Here is an 18,244-nt window from a genome sequence, read left to right on the forward strand (position 1 = left end):
GTTGTTGCTCTCATTCCTGTTCCTCATGTGCCTCCAGGTGAAGATTTATGGGCGGTGATGTATCACTGCACTGTTAGCGCAGGAAAACCGCATTATCAAAATATACAAAATGCCCCAAATTTATGCATCTGTGACATTGTTTTCAGCTCCAGCTGAGCTGTGCCTGATGCGGGATCTTAGGTGCACAGTACAGAGGCCGAGCAGGTCTGCAGTGGCTTTGATGTAAGTCTAGCTGGCCACGGAGGCAAACTCGCCAAGCTGGGCTCTGAGGCCCGTAGCCGATCTTTGAGCACTCCGGATCTTCCAGCAATCCCTGCAAATTAAAAGAAAAAGGGGAGGCAACAGAAGCTGATATGGGCCCCATGCACCGATGCAGTCCTCACGTGGATGAGGATACCAGCCAGACAGTGTCTTTTTTTTTCTCCCGCTCCTTGCCTAGGTGAAGCCACACAAAGGAGCTGTAGCTGGACAGCAAATAGCCCTGTGGTTGTTTTGCTGTTTTTTGTGTGTTACGGAAGTATTTTGTGATAACTTGTTTTCACAGTATTCACATACCTTTATTTATTGTCTCTTCATCACCTTGCGCTACTGGGCCTGGGAGGAAAGGCAACCCACTTTCAACAAGCTGCTTCATCGGCTGTGTGATTTTTTTGAGCATTTGGACAGCTTGTTTTGAGGGGGTGATAGCAAATTGAATCTTGAACTGCAAGAGGGGTGTTTTCAAAGTGTGCAGGGAGCTAGGTAATTTGCTCGTGCTCTATCCAGGTTATTGTTTATGGAAAATATGGGAAACCTTATGAAAATAGGCACTGACTCTAGAATATGATGTTGGTGTTAGATGTCTGCTCTGTGTAAGGCACATCGGTGGCGGTAATTGTTTCCATTGTCCCATCTTCCTGTTGATCACACTGCATGGGCACTACCATAACAAAGATTAAACTCTTTCCAAAGTAGTGCCCCTTAGGAAGTCCTTTTAATTACAGAAGCTGATCTCTTTCCAAGATTTCCATTCTGCCCACAGCTAATTAAAAAAGAAAAAAAAAAAAGTTACTAATTGAGGACTCTGAAAAGGAAAAGTTGTTTTTGTTCTGGGATAACCAGATAGGGCACCGCAACCCTCATATAGAAAGCTGCAAAATCTGTCAGCTTCAAGCTTACCTTTAATCTTGAGCTTTGTCTACTAATAGCATTGAGTTGGCAGGTTTTCCAAGATAGCCTGGAGAGTTGGGATATCAAATCTCTGGAGAGCCGCTCACCACAAACCTGATTCTTGCACAAAAACATTAATCTCATTGTCAGGACAAATGCCCATGTGCCCAAATGGTGCTTTGAGTTTCTGCGAATGAGGACCCAGGAGATTTGTGGTTTGGATTGTGCTGTAATATGCCTTTGAGCCAGCATGTAAATGGTGAAGAACAGAATCAGTTCCGTACCAGTGGATTTTCTGTCTCAGGGCACATGGTTTCAAACACATCCTTGGACTTTAAATCTGCAGTAATAGTGAAGCATAGGGAGCTCAAGTGTGTACCAGGAGTACAAACTAAAGTTCTCCTCTGATTGCCTAAGCAGAAACATTATTTCTGAAGGTGTTTGCTTATTAATATTAAGGTTCTATTAGAATTCTTAAGTGCAAAGCAATGACCTTATTGATCCCATCTAAAACCTATTTTTATTATTATTAGATTGGTGACTGTACATGAAAAGGAGTGGGTCAGAAGCTCTTTAGATGGAGTTAGCAAAGAAAGGGCATTTTAAACCTTTGTAAAGCAGGCTGCAAGCTGAAGATAATTTCTACAACTTATTTCTTCCTCCTAATACTCGTAATCTTTAGAACCACAACCATTTTAGCTAAAACTATGCAGTAGATGATTAGATCAAAGCATACAAGTATGCAGAAATTATTTATAACAAGTATTTAAACTTTTAATAGAAAAGTGAGTTTATCACAAGCTTTAAGGGACAAACATTCACACACACCACAACCCATGCCTGATTGAGGCATGGACAAATACAAGCTCCAGAGATAAAAGGTAAAATGAAAAAAAAAATCCCTAGAACATTTTCTTTTCTTTTGTAATACAGTCTTATAATAATAATCTCCCAGTAATAAGTGTGTAGAATGGTAATAACCATTTGTCTGCAGGGTAATGTGGCTGCAGTTTTGATGAGCGTGTAATGTCAGCCAAGAACAAACTCCTTCCCATTGTGGAGGACTTCTACATGGCTTTCCTCACCTCTGGCATAACAGCCCGCTCTGCTTTGAGTGGGAGCAGGGCTATGTAAGGGCTTTATTCTGCATCACTGGCATTTTTGGAAACTTCACCTTTTAAGCTCTGTGGACACAGGATAAGTCGCTCCACTTATGAGTCGCTCCACTGTGAGGGACGGCTATGTATTAGCTGCCCAGCTGGCAGTAGAAATGACGTCGTTTGGAAGGATTGGGCGAAGACTCTTAACACTGTAGTTATGGAAGTCTACAAGCCATTAAAAGGAAAATTTGCAAGAGAATCGCTGCTACTCCAGGTGCAGCTATAGGCAATCCTTCTAATACACCTCCCTGCCACAGCCTTCTCCCATTAAATCTGTTCACTTGAGCTTCGTGCAGCAAGTTCAAAGTCACCCATGATAACATGATTTGCACCGTTGCGGTATTGACAGAGTCATGCAGGCTTGACTATTGTACCCACTGTCTCTGCCACCATAAATTGGCGTACCTCTGTGAGGAACCGGGACTCAGAAGTGTGACATGTGGTAACATTAACAGGTGCAATTTGCCGTTCAGTATAGATCTATCAGTATCATTTGTTGAGATCACCTCTGTAATAACAAAATACAGACTTGCTCCTTGAGGTTGGAACATTTCCAAAATTGAACATCATCCAAATAATCCTCCCTGTGGCTTTTATCCAAACATCCTAGTGCTGTGCAGTGAGGAGGTGGCTCCTGTACGCTCTTCCTTGTTTTACTCCTCTAATGTGTGTTTTCAGGGACCTTGAAGGTGTCTGGCTTGGCTTCAAGCTCCAGTTTCTTGAAACAATTGGTAATTGTAGTGTTTGCAACTACAAAAATGGCTTATAAATGGACCTTGCAATTTTCAGAGCATTCTTGTAAACTTGACTTGGAACATACAAGCGAAGAATAGCTCTTGGGAGAGATGTCCTCAGAAAAGCCAAGTTCTTTGTATTAAGCATTCCTGTATGTTATAAATATAATGAATAATCAACTGTAAAGCAAAAATATTCTAAGAATTGCAGTGATTGATTAACCATAGTGTTTTGAGCTCCCCATGTATAAATGAATGGGTAAATGAATAAAATATACAGATTGCGGTTGCAAAATACAAAAAAAGTGACATATGAGTGATGAAAGCAGGCTAAGAGTAGAGTAATGCTTTTCATTAAGGAACTGCCTGCATATTCATTAGAGCTAGTCGATTACTTAAAAAATATATTCATCAGATAATTTATTTGATGAATTTTACCATTATTTGTCAAATAATTTATTCAACAAAAAAGGTAAAATTAATGGAATGGTGCATTCATCAAATCTTATTGGACAGATCTAATACTTATTCAGTTCAGTACATTTAGGTTGATTCAGGATTAGTAATACTGCTGCAATCAATGCAGAAAAATTTCCTGGCAAATCCATTACTCTGCTGTTTTCTCATATACTCACAAATTTCATGTATTTAATCTAGGCCATTCAAACGGAACATCTTTCTTGCAGAAGAGTAAATATTCAAAGAGTTTAAAGTGATACATTTTCCCAGTCTTCAATATTGAGCATGATCTGACAGTCCGTTGCTCCAGCTTTAAAAAAAAAAAAGGGGGGGGGGGGGGGGAAGGCAGCCTTTCTGAGGTCAAACACACCACACTGGTGTAATCAAGTACACTGCCTCTTTGGGCTTCTTCACATTATTATTCCTGTTCCTCAGTGAAGCAGCTCGTGTTCATTACTCTTGATATTTCTTGGTATTCTAAGGATTACTATCAAAAAAGTTGTTTGATGTCTGACCTCCATCACAACAAACCATACCACCATCTCACATTTTTACTGAATATTTATGCTTTGGAAAATTCAGTGGCTTTTTTTTTTTTCCAAAGGGTTATTTGTGATAAATGCCTAGTTAGGTTTCTTAGATAGATGAGAAAAGTATACTCTGTACCATTTACTGTATGTTTTTCAGAAAACAGCTGTTTTAAACATTTTTTTATATCTACTCCTATTCCTCAGTCTGCCTTTTTAGTGGAAATAAATTTCCTACAGGGACTAGCAATGGCTTTATTATTCTTTATGAAAGAATAATAGTCCCCTTTTCATTAGCTCCTCCGTGGCTTCAGTTAAAGGTGTCTCCGTTGCATTTCTTATGCCATTGTGGATAAAGTAGAGATAATTAATTGTATAGTGGCATTAGAGACTGAGTCTGCAACTTTGGTTGAAACACATTAGTTCAAACCGCAATGTTTTTCAGCAACAACAATACCTACTGTGCTAAATAATCACTGAGTTGAAAGTGCTTGCCCTGTTCAGTGGACAGGACCAGCTTTAATCTCCAAGCCACAGCTCCCATACCCACATACTGCCATACCCAACGCAGGCAGTTTCTCAGCAAGACCAGGGCTTTCACGTGAAATGAAGGGTTTTCTTTCCTTCTGTCTGTCATTATAGCCCCTGTTCTGAAGTCCCTGGAAATACTTGGAAAAAGAGGCTGTGGCCGTTAGTCTACAACTTGAAAATTACTTGCTCTTACGTTGTTACATAGGAACAAATTCATCACATAAGGCTCAAAGATCCTTAATGTTGTTCCATATAAATTTTTTTTTCATTAAAAAAAAAGCATAGCCAGTAGGGTTATAAGAAAAAGCACGTGAAGAAGTTCTCCCTCAGATTCACTGAAAGGACTTTGGACTTGAAAAGTCAAGCGTGTCTTCTGGCATCAGGAGGGAAGCAAGCAGAAACAGCAGGGGGGGGAGTACAGGTGGATGCCAAGGGGAAGGGGAAGGGGAAGAGCACCCGCAGGTGCCAGCTGGTCGCGCAGATTTCCTGAGATGTCCCACAGCTCCGTGCAGGTCAATGTCCCAGGCATCCTTCTTCTTTTCTAGCAAGATAAACTGTGACCGCTATTTTGATGGATCCAGGTATATTCAGCTTCAGTGGATATTTTTTTTCAGGAAAGCCACACAACTGTCTGAATCAGGCTTTTTTTTTTTTTTTTTTAATTGCTTAATATTCTCTTGGCAATTCTTTACATTGTCTTGCTATAAGCACAATTACTATAAATACATATGCTTACCCTGAGTTGTTCATTAAAAGGACACCGTAGGTTTGCTTTAGATAGTTAACTTAGACTGATGATGTCTTTTGGACTTTCTTAGCAATGACGTAATGACTACATCCACACTACATATTTTCCCACTCAAATCACATTTTGTTCCACTCTTCTACTGCCCCTTTGAGTCATTGCTCACAGGCATTTGGAGAAGCAAATTTAAATTCACGGTAGTAGTTGCATGTGAATATTCTGTTTGGAACTCTCACTTGGTCATTGAAAGAGCTTTTTGTAGCCTTGGTAAGATCGCAAGCCACAGCATGGGATTTTCTGACCACATCCACAGCAGAACTGTGAATATTTCTAAAAAACAAAGGGACACATCCTTTAGAGGATTTGGCAAACTGTGGAAGGCGTGGACAGCTTTCTGCCAACTATTCACACCTCCAAAATGGCAAATCTAGCCTGTTGTCAGACTCTCAGTCGCGCTCCTGACGCTGCCTCCCTCCTGGTAGCTCGTTCATTCACTGAAGCTATTTGTGCTAAAAGATAATATACAACTGTTTCACTCCCCTTTGCCAGGTAGAAATACTTCTGCAGGGCTCCTGCATATGGCTCCAGATGCAGCCTAAGACAGGTTTGCATTTATGCAAAGAAACCATCGGAGAGGTGTAACGTGTAGTCTGAAGTCTTTGATGCACCTGGAATCAGTTCATTAAACAGCCTGATTTATGTCATTGCCAGCTCCCAAGGAAATACATCTTCTCAAAAGCTTCTCAGAAAAGGAGAAGAGTAAATCTACTAACTAATTACACTGCGAGCAAGATAGACCCTAGTCCTACTGCTGGACCTAGTTGGGCTAACATTTATGGCTGAGGTCAGAGTCAGGTACAGCCCTACTGGTTCATCCCTCCTGCCCTTGGCTGCGGAACTGAGGTTAAATAAGAATATTTAGGTCAGTGTGTGTTTAGCTTTGCAATCCAATAAGAAACAACATTGAATTCAGAAGTCTGGGAAGCTGTTTACTCTGATGAAAAATACAGAAACCCGATTTATTTATATATTTATTTACAGCTTGCTGTAAGTGTTCTAAAAATATAAAGGAAGCATTTAATTGAGTCTAAATCTACAGCTTGAGGTATGTATAAGAACAACCTTGAAGTATTCATATATGGAGAGCAACCCTATGTGAAAATTATGTATTTCCTGAGACAGGCATTGAAATAAAGTCTCATTTAGCTATGGTTAGACTTCTAAAACAAGTGAAATTATTAAAATCTTAGAATCATAAAATTCTAATCCTGCACTATTGATAATATTTCCCCAAAATATATCCTAGAGGGGGTTTGTTAAGGTTTTTGCTGCATTTTCTACTCCCAGATAAGACTGCGGTTGTATACCTAAAGCATTGGAGAAGGTATATTCACTGGGGACAGGATAATGAGATAAATCAGGCAGGAGACAAACCCATACTGTTTGACTGCCAGCTTGTGACCAATTTTATGCAATTAATATGGCATACATTTTCATTTTGAAGCTTAAACTGTTGTATTGTTAATAGCTTAATTCCGTTCTCCCCTGACTGAAATAACGATGACCCACTGAATGTTGTCATTTTACCCAGCCATTAGCCATACAGCCAGAAAGACAGAAACGTATCGCTCTCTGTGGCAGAATTCAGACCATCACAAGCTCATTAATTCAAACACTCGTAATGAGGGTCATTGTAAAGACTGATACAGATACAGCTGCTCTGAACTTCAGACATTTTTTGAAAGAGCCAAATTCAATATGATATATGTAAAAAATTCAAGTATATGCCTAAGAGAGCAGCAGGAGAAATTTTCTCATTCTTTTTTGTGAGATCTGACATCAGCATATAGATGGTTTCATCAATTATTGAGACAGAGACTAAGAAAGGAAAAAGGAATGATTTGGGGGTTTCGTTTTTGAAGTTTGAATGTAAAGTGCTCAGACTGAATGAGAACTAGTATGTCTGAATCTTTAGAATTAGCTGCCTCTTTCTTATACCTTCTCTTCTTTGTAATGCTAGAGAGCCTTAAAAGGCTGGTATTTAAAGTGTTTTAATAACTTTTGAAAGGCTGGAGTGTATCCTTTACACACGGATATCATATCATATATGAAATTACCGATTCCTTTTTCTTTCTATAAATACATGTGTATTGGAAATAGCCTCAAAAACTCCGTCTCATATTAAACAATTACTGCGCTGTTAAAAGAAGAACCACCTTTAGATAGTCCTGGATGAAGAGCTGTGGGGTGAGGGAGATCCAGGTCTCTCTGCTCCAGTGAATATTTAATTATTTATATGGCACGGAATAGATCCAGCAGGGCAGACAGGGCGATAGCAGTGAATAGCTGGTACAGAGGCTGGAGAAACTGAGGGTCACAGCCTAGTCTGAATATTAAGTACAACAGAAAATTGTGCCCGTGTCTCCAACATCCTGGATAAATGCCCTGTCCACAGGGATTTTCATTGTTCGGGAGTGTCCTTTCTGGTTTTAATCAGAAAAGCTATCCTAGTCAGGACTCCTTTCCTGGTGAAAGTATAGTCTAAACCAGTAAATGTCTTTTACTGCTAATGAACTGACATTTTTCAGCAAAAAAACGCTGGGAAAAATTTTCTTGAATTCCTGCCTCTCTCCTGTTTCATTTTACCAGATGTCCAAGTGCTAACTGAGCTACGGCCGTGAAAGATGGACCATTTCCCTCTGAGCTTTCAAGTGCTCTTTTGTCTTGCTTAAAAAAAGGGAGGGGGGGGGGAGGAAGGAAAAAAAGATTTCTTAGTTGCCAAATTTGACAGCTGTCAGCTACCTTGATGGGGCAAAATGATGATAGATCACTTCACTTGGTATCTTACAATTTAATTGTAATTAATTATGAAAGAAGCTACAACTCTTCAACATGAGTGCAAATATTTTTATTTGCAGGCAGATGTTTTGCATGCTTTATTAAATTTTGTGTATTTCATACCATTCAGTGCTTAACTAAAAATAGCTATCATTCTGTACCTACACGGAGAGCGTTTCACGCAGTGCGAAGCACTAACATCATATTTACTTGAGGATAGAACATTATGTTACTCTTCCAGTATGTAAAATACGTACATTTAGCAGTGGCATTAAGGACCTATTTTAAATATAGCAGTTGCTAAGCAATGTGCTATTAGCAGAACTCCAACAGCTTGGAACAGTTAGGATTTTAGGACCTACATGCTCATTTTTATATTATTACTTAGTTTGCAAAATACGGTTAGTAATCAACGGAGAAGCTTGTAATTTGCTTAGACAATAGATGAGGTGGTTTCTCAGTGGTCTTCTGGATCCTCATCTTAGGAAAAAGAACCAAGTAAATATTATTACGTCTTGTCTATGCATACGACTCTATTGTTTTCTGCTACAAACTGCGGATGGGTGAAATTCTGCTGCGGAGGTCCCAGAACTGCTAGGAGTAGAAGCCAAAGCAGCAGTATCTTGATCTACCCGTGCCCACTGTTGGGCAGTTTTCCTTCATTGCAGAAGGATGTGCAGAAGTACTCTCTTCAGTTAGCCGTGGTGGTATTGAGACAGAGGGAGGGATGCAAATCTGCAAACAGATTTACAGGGCCGCCCTAGCTCTAGGTGGAGGTAGGTTAACACCACACCGAGTTTTTCCCTTCCTATCCTAAAATACATGTGATTGATTGAACAGAGCTCCCCAGGCTAATTCCTTTGGCAAAACTTCCTTATTGTTGACAAGATGATTAGGAAAGCACCAGGAAATTTCTTTGAATTTGCAATTGCTTTTTCTCTCCTGTGAATTTCTTTACGAGGAAATTATCTAGACCAATGCTGTGGCTGTGGGTCAGATCTTGTACCACTCCGGAAAGCTCTGAACTCTTCCTTGCGTGTCCTCTGTATCTCACCCACCAACATCACAGTTGTGAATGTGGGAACTGTACCACGGAGATATCCAAAACACAGCTGCAGGAGAATTTCACTGTCCTGCTCTATGTCATAGTGTGCATCCATGATACACGCAAGCGCTAATCTGCAGAGTGGAACACGCAGCAGCGTCCACCGTTGCCCGTGAATTCCTTGAGACTGCCGCTCTCTGTGGTGTGTGGAGGTAAAGACTTGACAAAGGTGGAGGCAATGGGAGTTTTATCACTTAACGGGAGTTCTGCCATTGGTTTAATGGGGCCAGAAGTCACTCCAAAGTCCTAAATCCTCGTGACCTCTCACACAAGTGAACTCCCCAAGAGAGATGTACCTAACACTTACCATCCTCCCTTTAAACTCAGTCATGGGTATACAATAAAACCTAGCTACTCCAGATTTGTGGTTCCTTGGAGATTATCCGGGGTTATACCGACACATAAATGTAGTTGCCCATATCTATAGAGTCATGATTTCATGGGATCCTAATAATTGCCCTTATTTAATGTCTGTTTCACATAAATATATTTTAAGTTTCCTACCATTTGTTCATAAATATACCACAATGTTTTTAGAATTTAAGAGAGCTAAAAATACTTTTACAAATATCTTTAAGGAGAAATGATTCCCTGAAGATGTTGTGAGCGGAGGCTGTTCCTATATCAACCCTTGTCTTTGATTAACCACTTAAAAAAAAAAAAAAAAGAAAGATTAATTATTAAAATTAGTCCTGTAGTGCACCTGAGCACGCTGAGCGAAACCTGATTCCCACTGAATCTTGGGGGGAGGGAGGGCTGAGGATGCTCAGCACCTCACAGAACTGGGCTTTCAGGGAGAAAGTCAGAGGTTTCCTTTGTGAAATAGGAAGGACTGAATGCACTGTTTGCCCAAGAGCAGTTTGGGGTGGTTTGTTAAATAAATAAAAAATAAAATAAAAAAAAAGAGAAAGAATTCAGTTCTGGGCTTGGAATCAATGCAATTCCCCTTTAGCCTATTAGACTTGCCGAGAAGCCCCTCTCAGGACACACGGCAGTTTCTCTGACTGCTCAGCCATGTAATAACACTGAAAACAAAGGCACGAGAACTTACCGTGTCACACTGTAATGTCGTTATTCACTTGATAAAACTGCGGCCGGGCCACAGCATTTCACGCTTCGGGTTTGCCCAAAGCTGGGGAGTAGCTCTGCTCATTATACAGGTAACTTCTCCCCAAAGCCGGCGTGTGGCAGCAACAGTCCCCAGGCTGGACCTTTCCAGGCCCGGGCAAAGTCTGTCCTGAGCTCGGTTTCACAGTTGCCTGCACATCTTGCTCTGCTCCAGCTTGGCGCCTCTCCAGAGGCAGCCTGCCTTATGTTTTTTGTCATTTCATTCTCATTCACCTTGCCTGTCACCTTAAGGCAGCCTTAATTATAACGTCATCCAAGGTTTATTCAACAAGATCTGAAGATTGTGCTTTAATTACAAAAACGAAAACATGCGATTACAACCAAAGTGAGTATAAATCACAGCATTTGGCTATAAATAGCAGCTGAAGCCTTTTTAGACGTTTCAGTGTCTGTCATCCAGAAGTCCCTCAGTTTGTCCCAGCTGGAAATTTCAGGAGTCCAGGATTCCTTGTGCCTATCAATATTTTAGATGACTTTTACAGGCAACTACCTCCATTTCTGCTCATTTGAAGCTCAGTTTCGGATACAAATTCAAAAGTCTTAAGTGGTTGTATCTTTGGCCGTGCATTTTGGATGCCTTGACTTCCCATCCCATTTGTTGAAATACGTATGGGTCTTTAGGGATATCAGACCATTTCCCCTTAGTCCTACCCAGTCCAAATCCTCAGTGTTCCTACTCAGACCAACCGAACATTTTACTTTACATTTCCCAGAAATAGCTGAGGCTACTGCTATGTTCGTAGCAAAGAACATGCAGAGAGTATCAGGCTGAAGCAGAAAATGTTAAGTGTGGGATACTTGTTGGATTAGGAGTTTTCTCTAAAGGCCACACTTGACACATTATTAACATTGGCTAGCTTTTTCTCCTGGATTTACTCATGAGTTCATGTTATTTTCCTCAAGTTTTGCTGCATTTCTGCGTCACAGGACAGTTACAATTACTTTGTTGTTACCTATTTTGTACCTCAACGGACAAAATGCAGTTCAAGGGGGCTCTAACTTAGGTTGAAAAGAAAAAAGAAAAAAAAAAAAAGAAAAAAAAACCAACCCTATGTTGCCTAAAAGCTACTGTTTTGAGAAACTGAACATTGTGTAAAGGCAGCCTATGCACTTTGCTATACGTATTTTTTATTAATGGAGTGCTTCAAAATGGGGCAAAAACCGACATAAGACTTTAATAAATCTTGGAAATGACCGGGTATTTCAGAAGTTAAGCTAACCCTCATTACCCTGTAACACTACCTCCTGCGAGGCTACCTGAGACGTATTGTACAGTAATTGTGTTCTGGCAGCTGACTCCGAGAAGCCGGCGTTAACCTCTCCCGCTCCCCTGATACGTACAGATTATTCCCATTAGAATGAATTGATGAATGAAAAGATCGTAGTTAATGGGTATTACTTTAATGCAGAGGGCCAAATCCTATTATCCTGTGCAACGGACAGTGTAAATAGTATTTGTGTAAAGGAGCCCCACTGGGACAAAGAGAAATGGAGCCCGCTGCCGCGAGGCCCCACATCTGCCCATTGCCCGCCCCATCCTTGCTCCGCAAAACCTCCCAGTTCTGCAGCTGGTTCATGTGGCCGAAGGATAACGGGGCTTGGCCCACAGAGCTTCTTACAGGGGCTATTAGTGGCAATAGGAAGGCTCTCGTTGACATTAGCGATCTTGGTGATGGGCCAGCAGAGAGGAAGGTTGGTCGCGTGATTTGCGCTTGCCATCTTGATGGCAGTTTCTAAAGAAGTAGCGGTGCGTATTCTCCGTGCTCCTGGTACTTTGATCACATTTCACCCTACCTTCTTCAGATTAACGAGTACATTAGGTGGGTTATGCAGATTACAGTGTGTGCGCTAAGTTATTTGATATATTATTCACCAACAAATATAAGATAAAAAGTAAGTCTGCATATAATTACCCACAACTGCTGGCTGACTTATAATTAACTTTGAAAAATTGCTGGTTTAGGAGATATTATAGATTACAATTTTAAATATAAGGAGCTTCAGAATAGCTCTCACGATCAGCGCAAGTACAAGGTATTCAGTGAAGGATTAATTCCCTAAACTGCTAATCAGCTCTATCTCCTGTCTTATCAAATTGTAAATACATTATGCTGTATTAAAGTATGAGGATGCAGCTAATTAAAGCAGAGCCTGCATTTAATATCAGGTACTCCCCCCTTGACACAACAAAAATGTTCTAAGGACATACATAACAAGTGTTAACAAATGAAAGTGATTCTTTTTACAGTGATGCTGTGCTCCTACAGCAGCCTTTTGTTTTCATCTCAGAGGATTATTTGATTTTTTTTAAGAAAGAGAAGGAAGGAGGAAAGCCACACAGTCTTTCTGGAGAAACGAGTTGGGGAAGACATAATTCTATTCATTCTACAGCTGGAAGCCCACAGGAACCAGCTAAGGGATTACAACCAAGGATCTACAAATAGTATCTGGATGACATCCAGCTAAAATTTGGTTCATTTACAAACATTTAAACTAGATTCTCATGTTAAATGCTGCAAAGGAAAATAAGATCTTTTTTTTAAAAGCAAGAAAGCAAACCCATCCACATTGTTAAAGGATGCAGTATAAATTTAAATGAAAGATCAGTGAAGCCTAGCAGAGCAAACAGAGGTTCAGAACCATAATTGAGCATCATTTGCAAAACTGCTTCTTTTAGTTGCTTTTTTCTGTTTCAAACTCAAATAAAGCAATGCCATTATAAAGAAGGCAGGGCAAAAAAACATACCGAAATTATTCACCTGTAAACCAAACATAAACTATAAGAGAGAATACACAGCAAGGAGCCTTTCAAGCAAAGTTAGTTTTTTAAAAATTCTTTGTGTAAACCTCAAAGTTTTTTTGTGCCACTTGAAAGTTTTCACACCCCAAAGACCTCAGAATATATGATGTTATTAATGTTATTCAGCAACAAAAGACATAAATTTTGTCAAGATCTACACGACACAGTACAATAGAAAATACATTTTATTTTCTTTTCTCGTTTCTTTTCTCCTTTTCTTTTCTCCTTTTCTTTTCTCCTTTTTTCTTTTCTTTTCTTTTCTTTTCTTTTCTTTTCTTTTCTTTTCTTTTCTTTTCTTTTCTTTTCTTTTCGTTTCTTTTCTTCTTTTCTTTTCCTTTCATTTCTTTTCTCTTTTCTTCTTAAGTATCTCTACTTAAAGAAAAAAATACTCAGCAGGAAATCGAAGAGATTTACCAATAAAATCAATAAACATTTGCAGACTGCTGGTAGTGATATTGTTGAGATAAGGTTGAGTTACAGCCCTGTTTGATCAATGTTTATTACAGGGCTCATATTTTTTTAATACAAGCGGATCAGAAAAGTGTGGGGGTTTTCCGCTCCCGGCACTGGATTCTGTAGGTTTCATATACACAGAAACTTTATCTGGCTTGTTTCATTTAAATGTGTAACAGTTATTGAAATTCAAAAGCATCCTGGTTTCAACTAAAAGTTCTTTCTTCACTACCCCCAGGTTAATTTGTTGGCTTTTGGAGTGATTATTTATAAAGTATTTCGACACACTGCAATGTTAAAGCCAGAAGTTAGTTGTTATGAAAATATAAGGTAAGTTCGACATTTAATACAAATTCTACCTTCTGTAAGTTTAAATACAGCCAGAGATGAAAGCGAGTATTCAAAAATAACAATGTAATCTTCTGGAAGATGCATAGAAAAATAAAGGGTTTTTTTCTGTATATAGATTTGGAGGTAGATTTTGCAGTCTTTCTTGCCATTGAGCAATACCTTGTACAGTAACGCTGGGGTGGCGTGAGAGGGTACAAGGAATAAGGGTGGCCCGTATCAGCCCGTATCAAGAGGGTAAGGCCTGATGGCAAGGTTAAGGTGGTAATTGTCCTTTTTTCTGAAGTACTTTCCACAGCCTCTATGCAAGTCAAACCAGATTTCAAAACTTATGCCTGAACTGGGACACAAATATTTGCCCTGAAGTAACAAGTAATACAGTGATAAGAGAATCAAGCCATTCGCGTTATTTGTAAAAAGTCTACAGTAGGACATTGTGCTTCTGTGGCGTTGGGGGGGGATTCTCTCCAGGATTTTTACTTTGCATGCTGCTATGATTTTTCCATCAACTCACTCTCTTTAAAACTGATTTATAGGGACCTTGAAAAGCGTTTGTGCAGGAAAAGCTGAAGTGTACTACAGGGAACATTGAAAACAACTTACTGTTTGTGTTGCTTAGGAACACTCCTGCAGTTTCAATGCATTGCACTAGATTTATAGTTAGGATTTAGCAATTGTTTGATTGATTACTTTCTCTTATTCCTCACTCTTCGTAGCTTCATGTGGTGAGCTGGTTTTAATGAAGTTGAAAATTATTCATTTTCAGAGGAACAGTGCTAAAAATGTCTGTTGTTCAAAGGAAGTCCTGCAATGACTGGGCTGAGAATGAATAAGAAAGTAATCAGTGGCTTCATTGCCAAGACAACATGCTGTAATTTGCTCAAGTCTGTGAGCAGGGCTCTACGGCATGTTCGAAAAAAAAATCATAGCCAATCAGTTCCTATAATTTTAAAGCATCAATATGCTGACCCAGGAACTATTTGAGAGCATTTGTGTTCTAAAAACAAAATTTATCAAAGAATGAAAGAAAGAAAGTCTAGTTTTCCAACTGGCACCGTCTTCTGCAGTGAACCTGAGAGGCAGCCCGAGAACCCTTTGATGTCACGCACATGCACTGACCTAAGAGCACACTGTACATTTTTCTGGATTATTTTTTGAGGAGGATCAGGGGGAGGAGGAAAAGTGGGGGAATGCTTCATAACAGACATATGTTTTTCCTTGGGGAATTACACTAACAGTAGATTTAAATCAAATCATATGGTGCTGCAGTACACCAGAGAAAACATATCTGAAGATTAAAGAAGCCAGTGTCTTAAGGCCCTCCAGTTTTTACTCCTTTGCTCTTCTGCAGCGATTACGTGAGCCTACTCGTGCCACAGTGTTACAGCACACCCTAAAGAGCAGCCCATGCATTTGCACTTCTCAGGCTTCTGCAGCTGAGAAAAAAACTCCCTAGGCAGCATTCACCGTCCAAAGCAGCGAAGGAGGGAAAATAACACGCTCCTGCGCGCTGTTCCCAATGTTGCTTTCCTGTCTAGATCCTGTGCCCGCGGTGCTCTTGCTCTCCTGTTCCTCCTTGGGGCTACCTGGATCTTCGGGGTCCTCCACGTCGTACAGGGATCTGTGGTTACCGCATATCTTTTTACAATCTTCAACGCGTTCCAGGGGATGTTCATCTTCATATTTCTTTGCGTGTTGTCTAGGAAGGTAAGTGTCCCATTCCATGTGGGAAGCAACTCTGGCGGTCTTGTGCCCAGCCCTGCAGGGGAGCTGTGGTGCGAATGATTGATCAGAGCAAGGGAGGAAATTCTCGTGCTGTTGATGGGGGAGAAGAGGGAAGAGGGAAATTTTTCCTGTTGCCTTCACTGGAGATAGAACCTCTGCCCAATTTTTACCTTCTCACGTATTTCCTCCCAGTTTTAAAACCAATGTATGAAACGTGGAAAAGTGTTTTTTAAAGTTCTAAAACTGGTTATAGTGCCATTATCCTGGTGAAATAACACAACACATGCAATAAAACTCACTTCCAGTCGTTCCAGTTAGCAGCAGGACTCATGCTGCCCACACTATCCCGAGTACCCTGTCCTAAAGTCAAAAGCAGCCCCACCTTAAAACATCTAGTGACAGGAGCAGTACAAAATGAATTAGAATACATATAGGCCAATTAATAAATCCGTTTCATATTTTAATTCAATATTTTTATTTCAGATTCAGGAAGAGTATTATAGGTTGTTCAAAAACGTTCCTTGCTGTTTCGGCTGCTTGAGATAAATGGAAGGAAAACATGCGTGGGCATCTCAGCAGAAGAAGGGAGCAACCTAGATGGTGGTGTTATGGATATTACAGAAAAATGTGGTATTGTGGAAGTATGAAATGACCCAGTGAGCAGGCATATCTCTTAACTGAATTACTGACTGGTTTTGTACATACGTGTGCATTCATGCAGAGCATTTATATTACGCTGTATACAAACAGTACACAAAACAAACTGATTATTGCAAAACAAATATTAATGAACACCAGGGAAAGATATAAATTTCTAAAGAAGCTCAAGACTTTTCATGACTTATGTTTTGTTTCTAATATTAGAAATATCTGCAGTCCTTGAAAGCGAGATACCAAAATTTTATGAATTACTTTGCTAGTGGAAACACGTTCACTGTCCTTTTGTAGTAATGAGCTTCTACATTAAGTTGTAGGTGGCCATCTGCAGCGAATGGGTTCCATTAAAGAGTCAATAGATAAAGATCTGCTTCAGCCCAGACTTTTGAAAACATTTCTTTTAATTTAAAGTAGATTAAAAAAGGAATTTGTTTAATATTATTCTCTTATCACTCTGAAATATATATTTGTATATTAATCAATTCTTTATTTTTATAACTTTTAAAGAACTGTTTAGATCTAAAGAGCTGAGGTCAGATCTGATACAAGAATGGTGGGCCAGCCATTTTATAAGTGAAAGATTATTTTGTGAATACTTTGAAAAAGATCTGGTTCTTGTTTTATTTAATTGCCAAAAAGACTGAGATCTGCTAAACTGGCGCTATGATTTTGGAGGCTGCGGGGAGAAGATGATTTCACAAGTTTGTCACTTGACAGAGATATTTGGACTCCAGACCCTGTAGGATCAAGTTAAAGTGGTAGAAATCACCCATGCAGAAGAATACAGACTTAAATTCAAGGTCGTGTTCCTCCATACCACGTAAAATTTTAATTGCAGCGGTTTTCTCTGCTCATAGCATCTTTGAGTCAAGCAGTTGTCTAGCTCTGAGGCTCCTGGTTTTGAAACACTTACCCTGTGTTTAACCTAAGGAGCATCCATAGATCTACTGAAATCAAAGGGAGTACTTGGGGTGCAAGTTTTGCTGGACCAGGGCATAAACACGATGCATCAGCAGTTCCACCTTTGCCATCTTACACCTTTTAAAAGTATGCTTTAATTTCACCCTTTTAGCACCTAGCTTATCTGACGTGCTGAGCAATCCTCAGTCCACGTTGCCTTCTCAGGAAGCGTCCAGGATCTCAGACGAAGCCCAGTATTTTTACCAGTGAGGCACTGTAAATATGTAGTTGTTGATAAATCCCACTGTTGTGTCATCTGTTAAAAATAAAACACTACTCTGAACTTTATTTATATTAAAGGAAACCCTTTTTCTGGTAATGGTCGAATTTGTTTGGTTTTTATCTTTTTTCCATATACACAAGGCTTTCATCGTATGCACTGCAGTGACATGCTTCATTATGTATATTCCATGTGTCTGTCAAAATTTTGGAAACCACAAGAGGAATCTTTTTTACTGGGGAAAAAAAATATATTTCTCTTGATCCTTTGAATGTAAAATATGTGAATAAACTGAAGTGCTTAGCTTTCACATTTCGACATGTTTCCCTTCATTTAAATATATACAGTGGTAAAAGTTCTCATGGTTATATATTATTTGCCCTGAATTATTTGCTGTATTTCCTTTGCTGTTGTAGATGTTCTTCCAGGTTTGGGAAGATGCGGATACATATTGCTTAAAAGAGTATTTTTCGAAGGATATCTACTAATACATCATTTTTAATCTCCTGCAGAAATGTAACCTATAGTGGGTCTGTCTGGACAAAGAAGCATCTCTAGTAAATGTATAATGACTTCAGCATGCTCGGTGAGATTGAAAAAGTTCCTTGGAAAAAAAATATATCATAAATTGTTTAGGATACAATAGTCTTTTTAATGAAAGAACATCTTTTATAGGAAAACTATGCTCTCCAGTCTCTGGGTCAG

At 39.6% G+C, this 18,244-nt stretch overlaps 1 protein-coding gene across 4 annotated transcripts in view; it reads left to right on the forward strand.

The window, feature by feature from the left end:
• ADGRL4 (adhesion G protein-coupled receptor L4) overlaps positions 1-17,849 on the forward strand; it is a 135,358-nt gene extending 117,509 nt beyond the window's left edge. For 3 of the 4 annotated variants that reach the window (XM_074596943.1, XM_074596941.1, XM_074596944.1), the window contains 3 exons: positions 13,868-13,959; positions 15,516-15,684; positions 16,186-17,849. In XM_074596943.1, coding sequence (XP_074453044.1) covers positions 13,868-13,959; positions 15,516-15,684; positions 16,186-16,248 — 324 coding nt within the window. In that variant the 3' untranslated portion in view covers positions 16,249-17,849. Of the gene's footprint in view, positions 1-13,867; positions 13,960-15,328; positions 15,685-16,185 lie in introns of all 4 variants that reach the window. The other variant, XR_012588616.1, reaches the window with a different exon arrangement.
• Positions 17,850-18,244: the final 395 nt, after the last annotated feature.

Source organism: Larus michahellis, chromosome 8 (assembly GCF_964199755.1).
Source record: "Larus michahellis chromosome 8, bLarMic1.1, whole genome shotgun sequence".
In the NCBI taxonomy this organism is placed as follows: Eukaryota; Metazoa; Chordata; class Aves; order Charadriiformes; family Laridae; genus Larus; species Larus michahellis.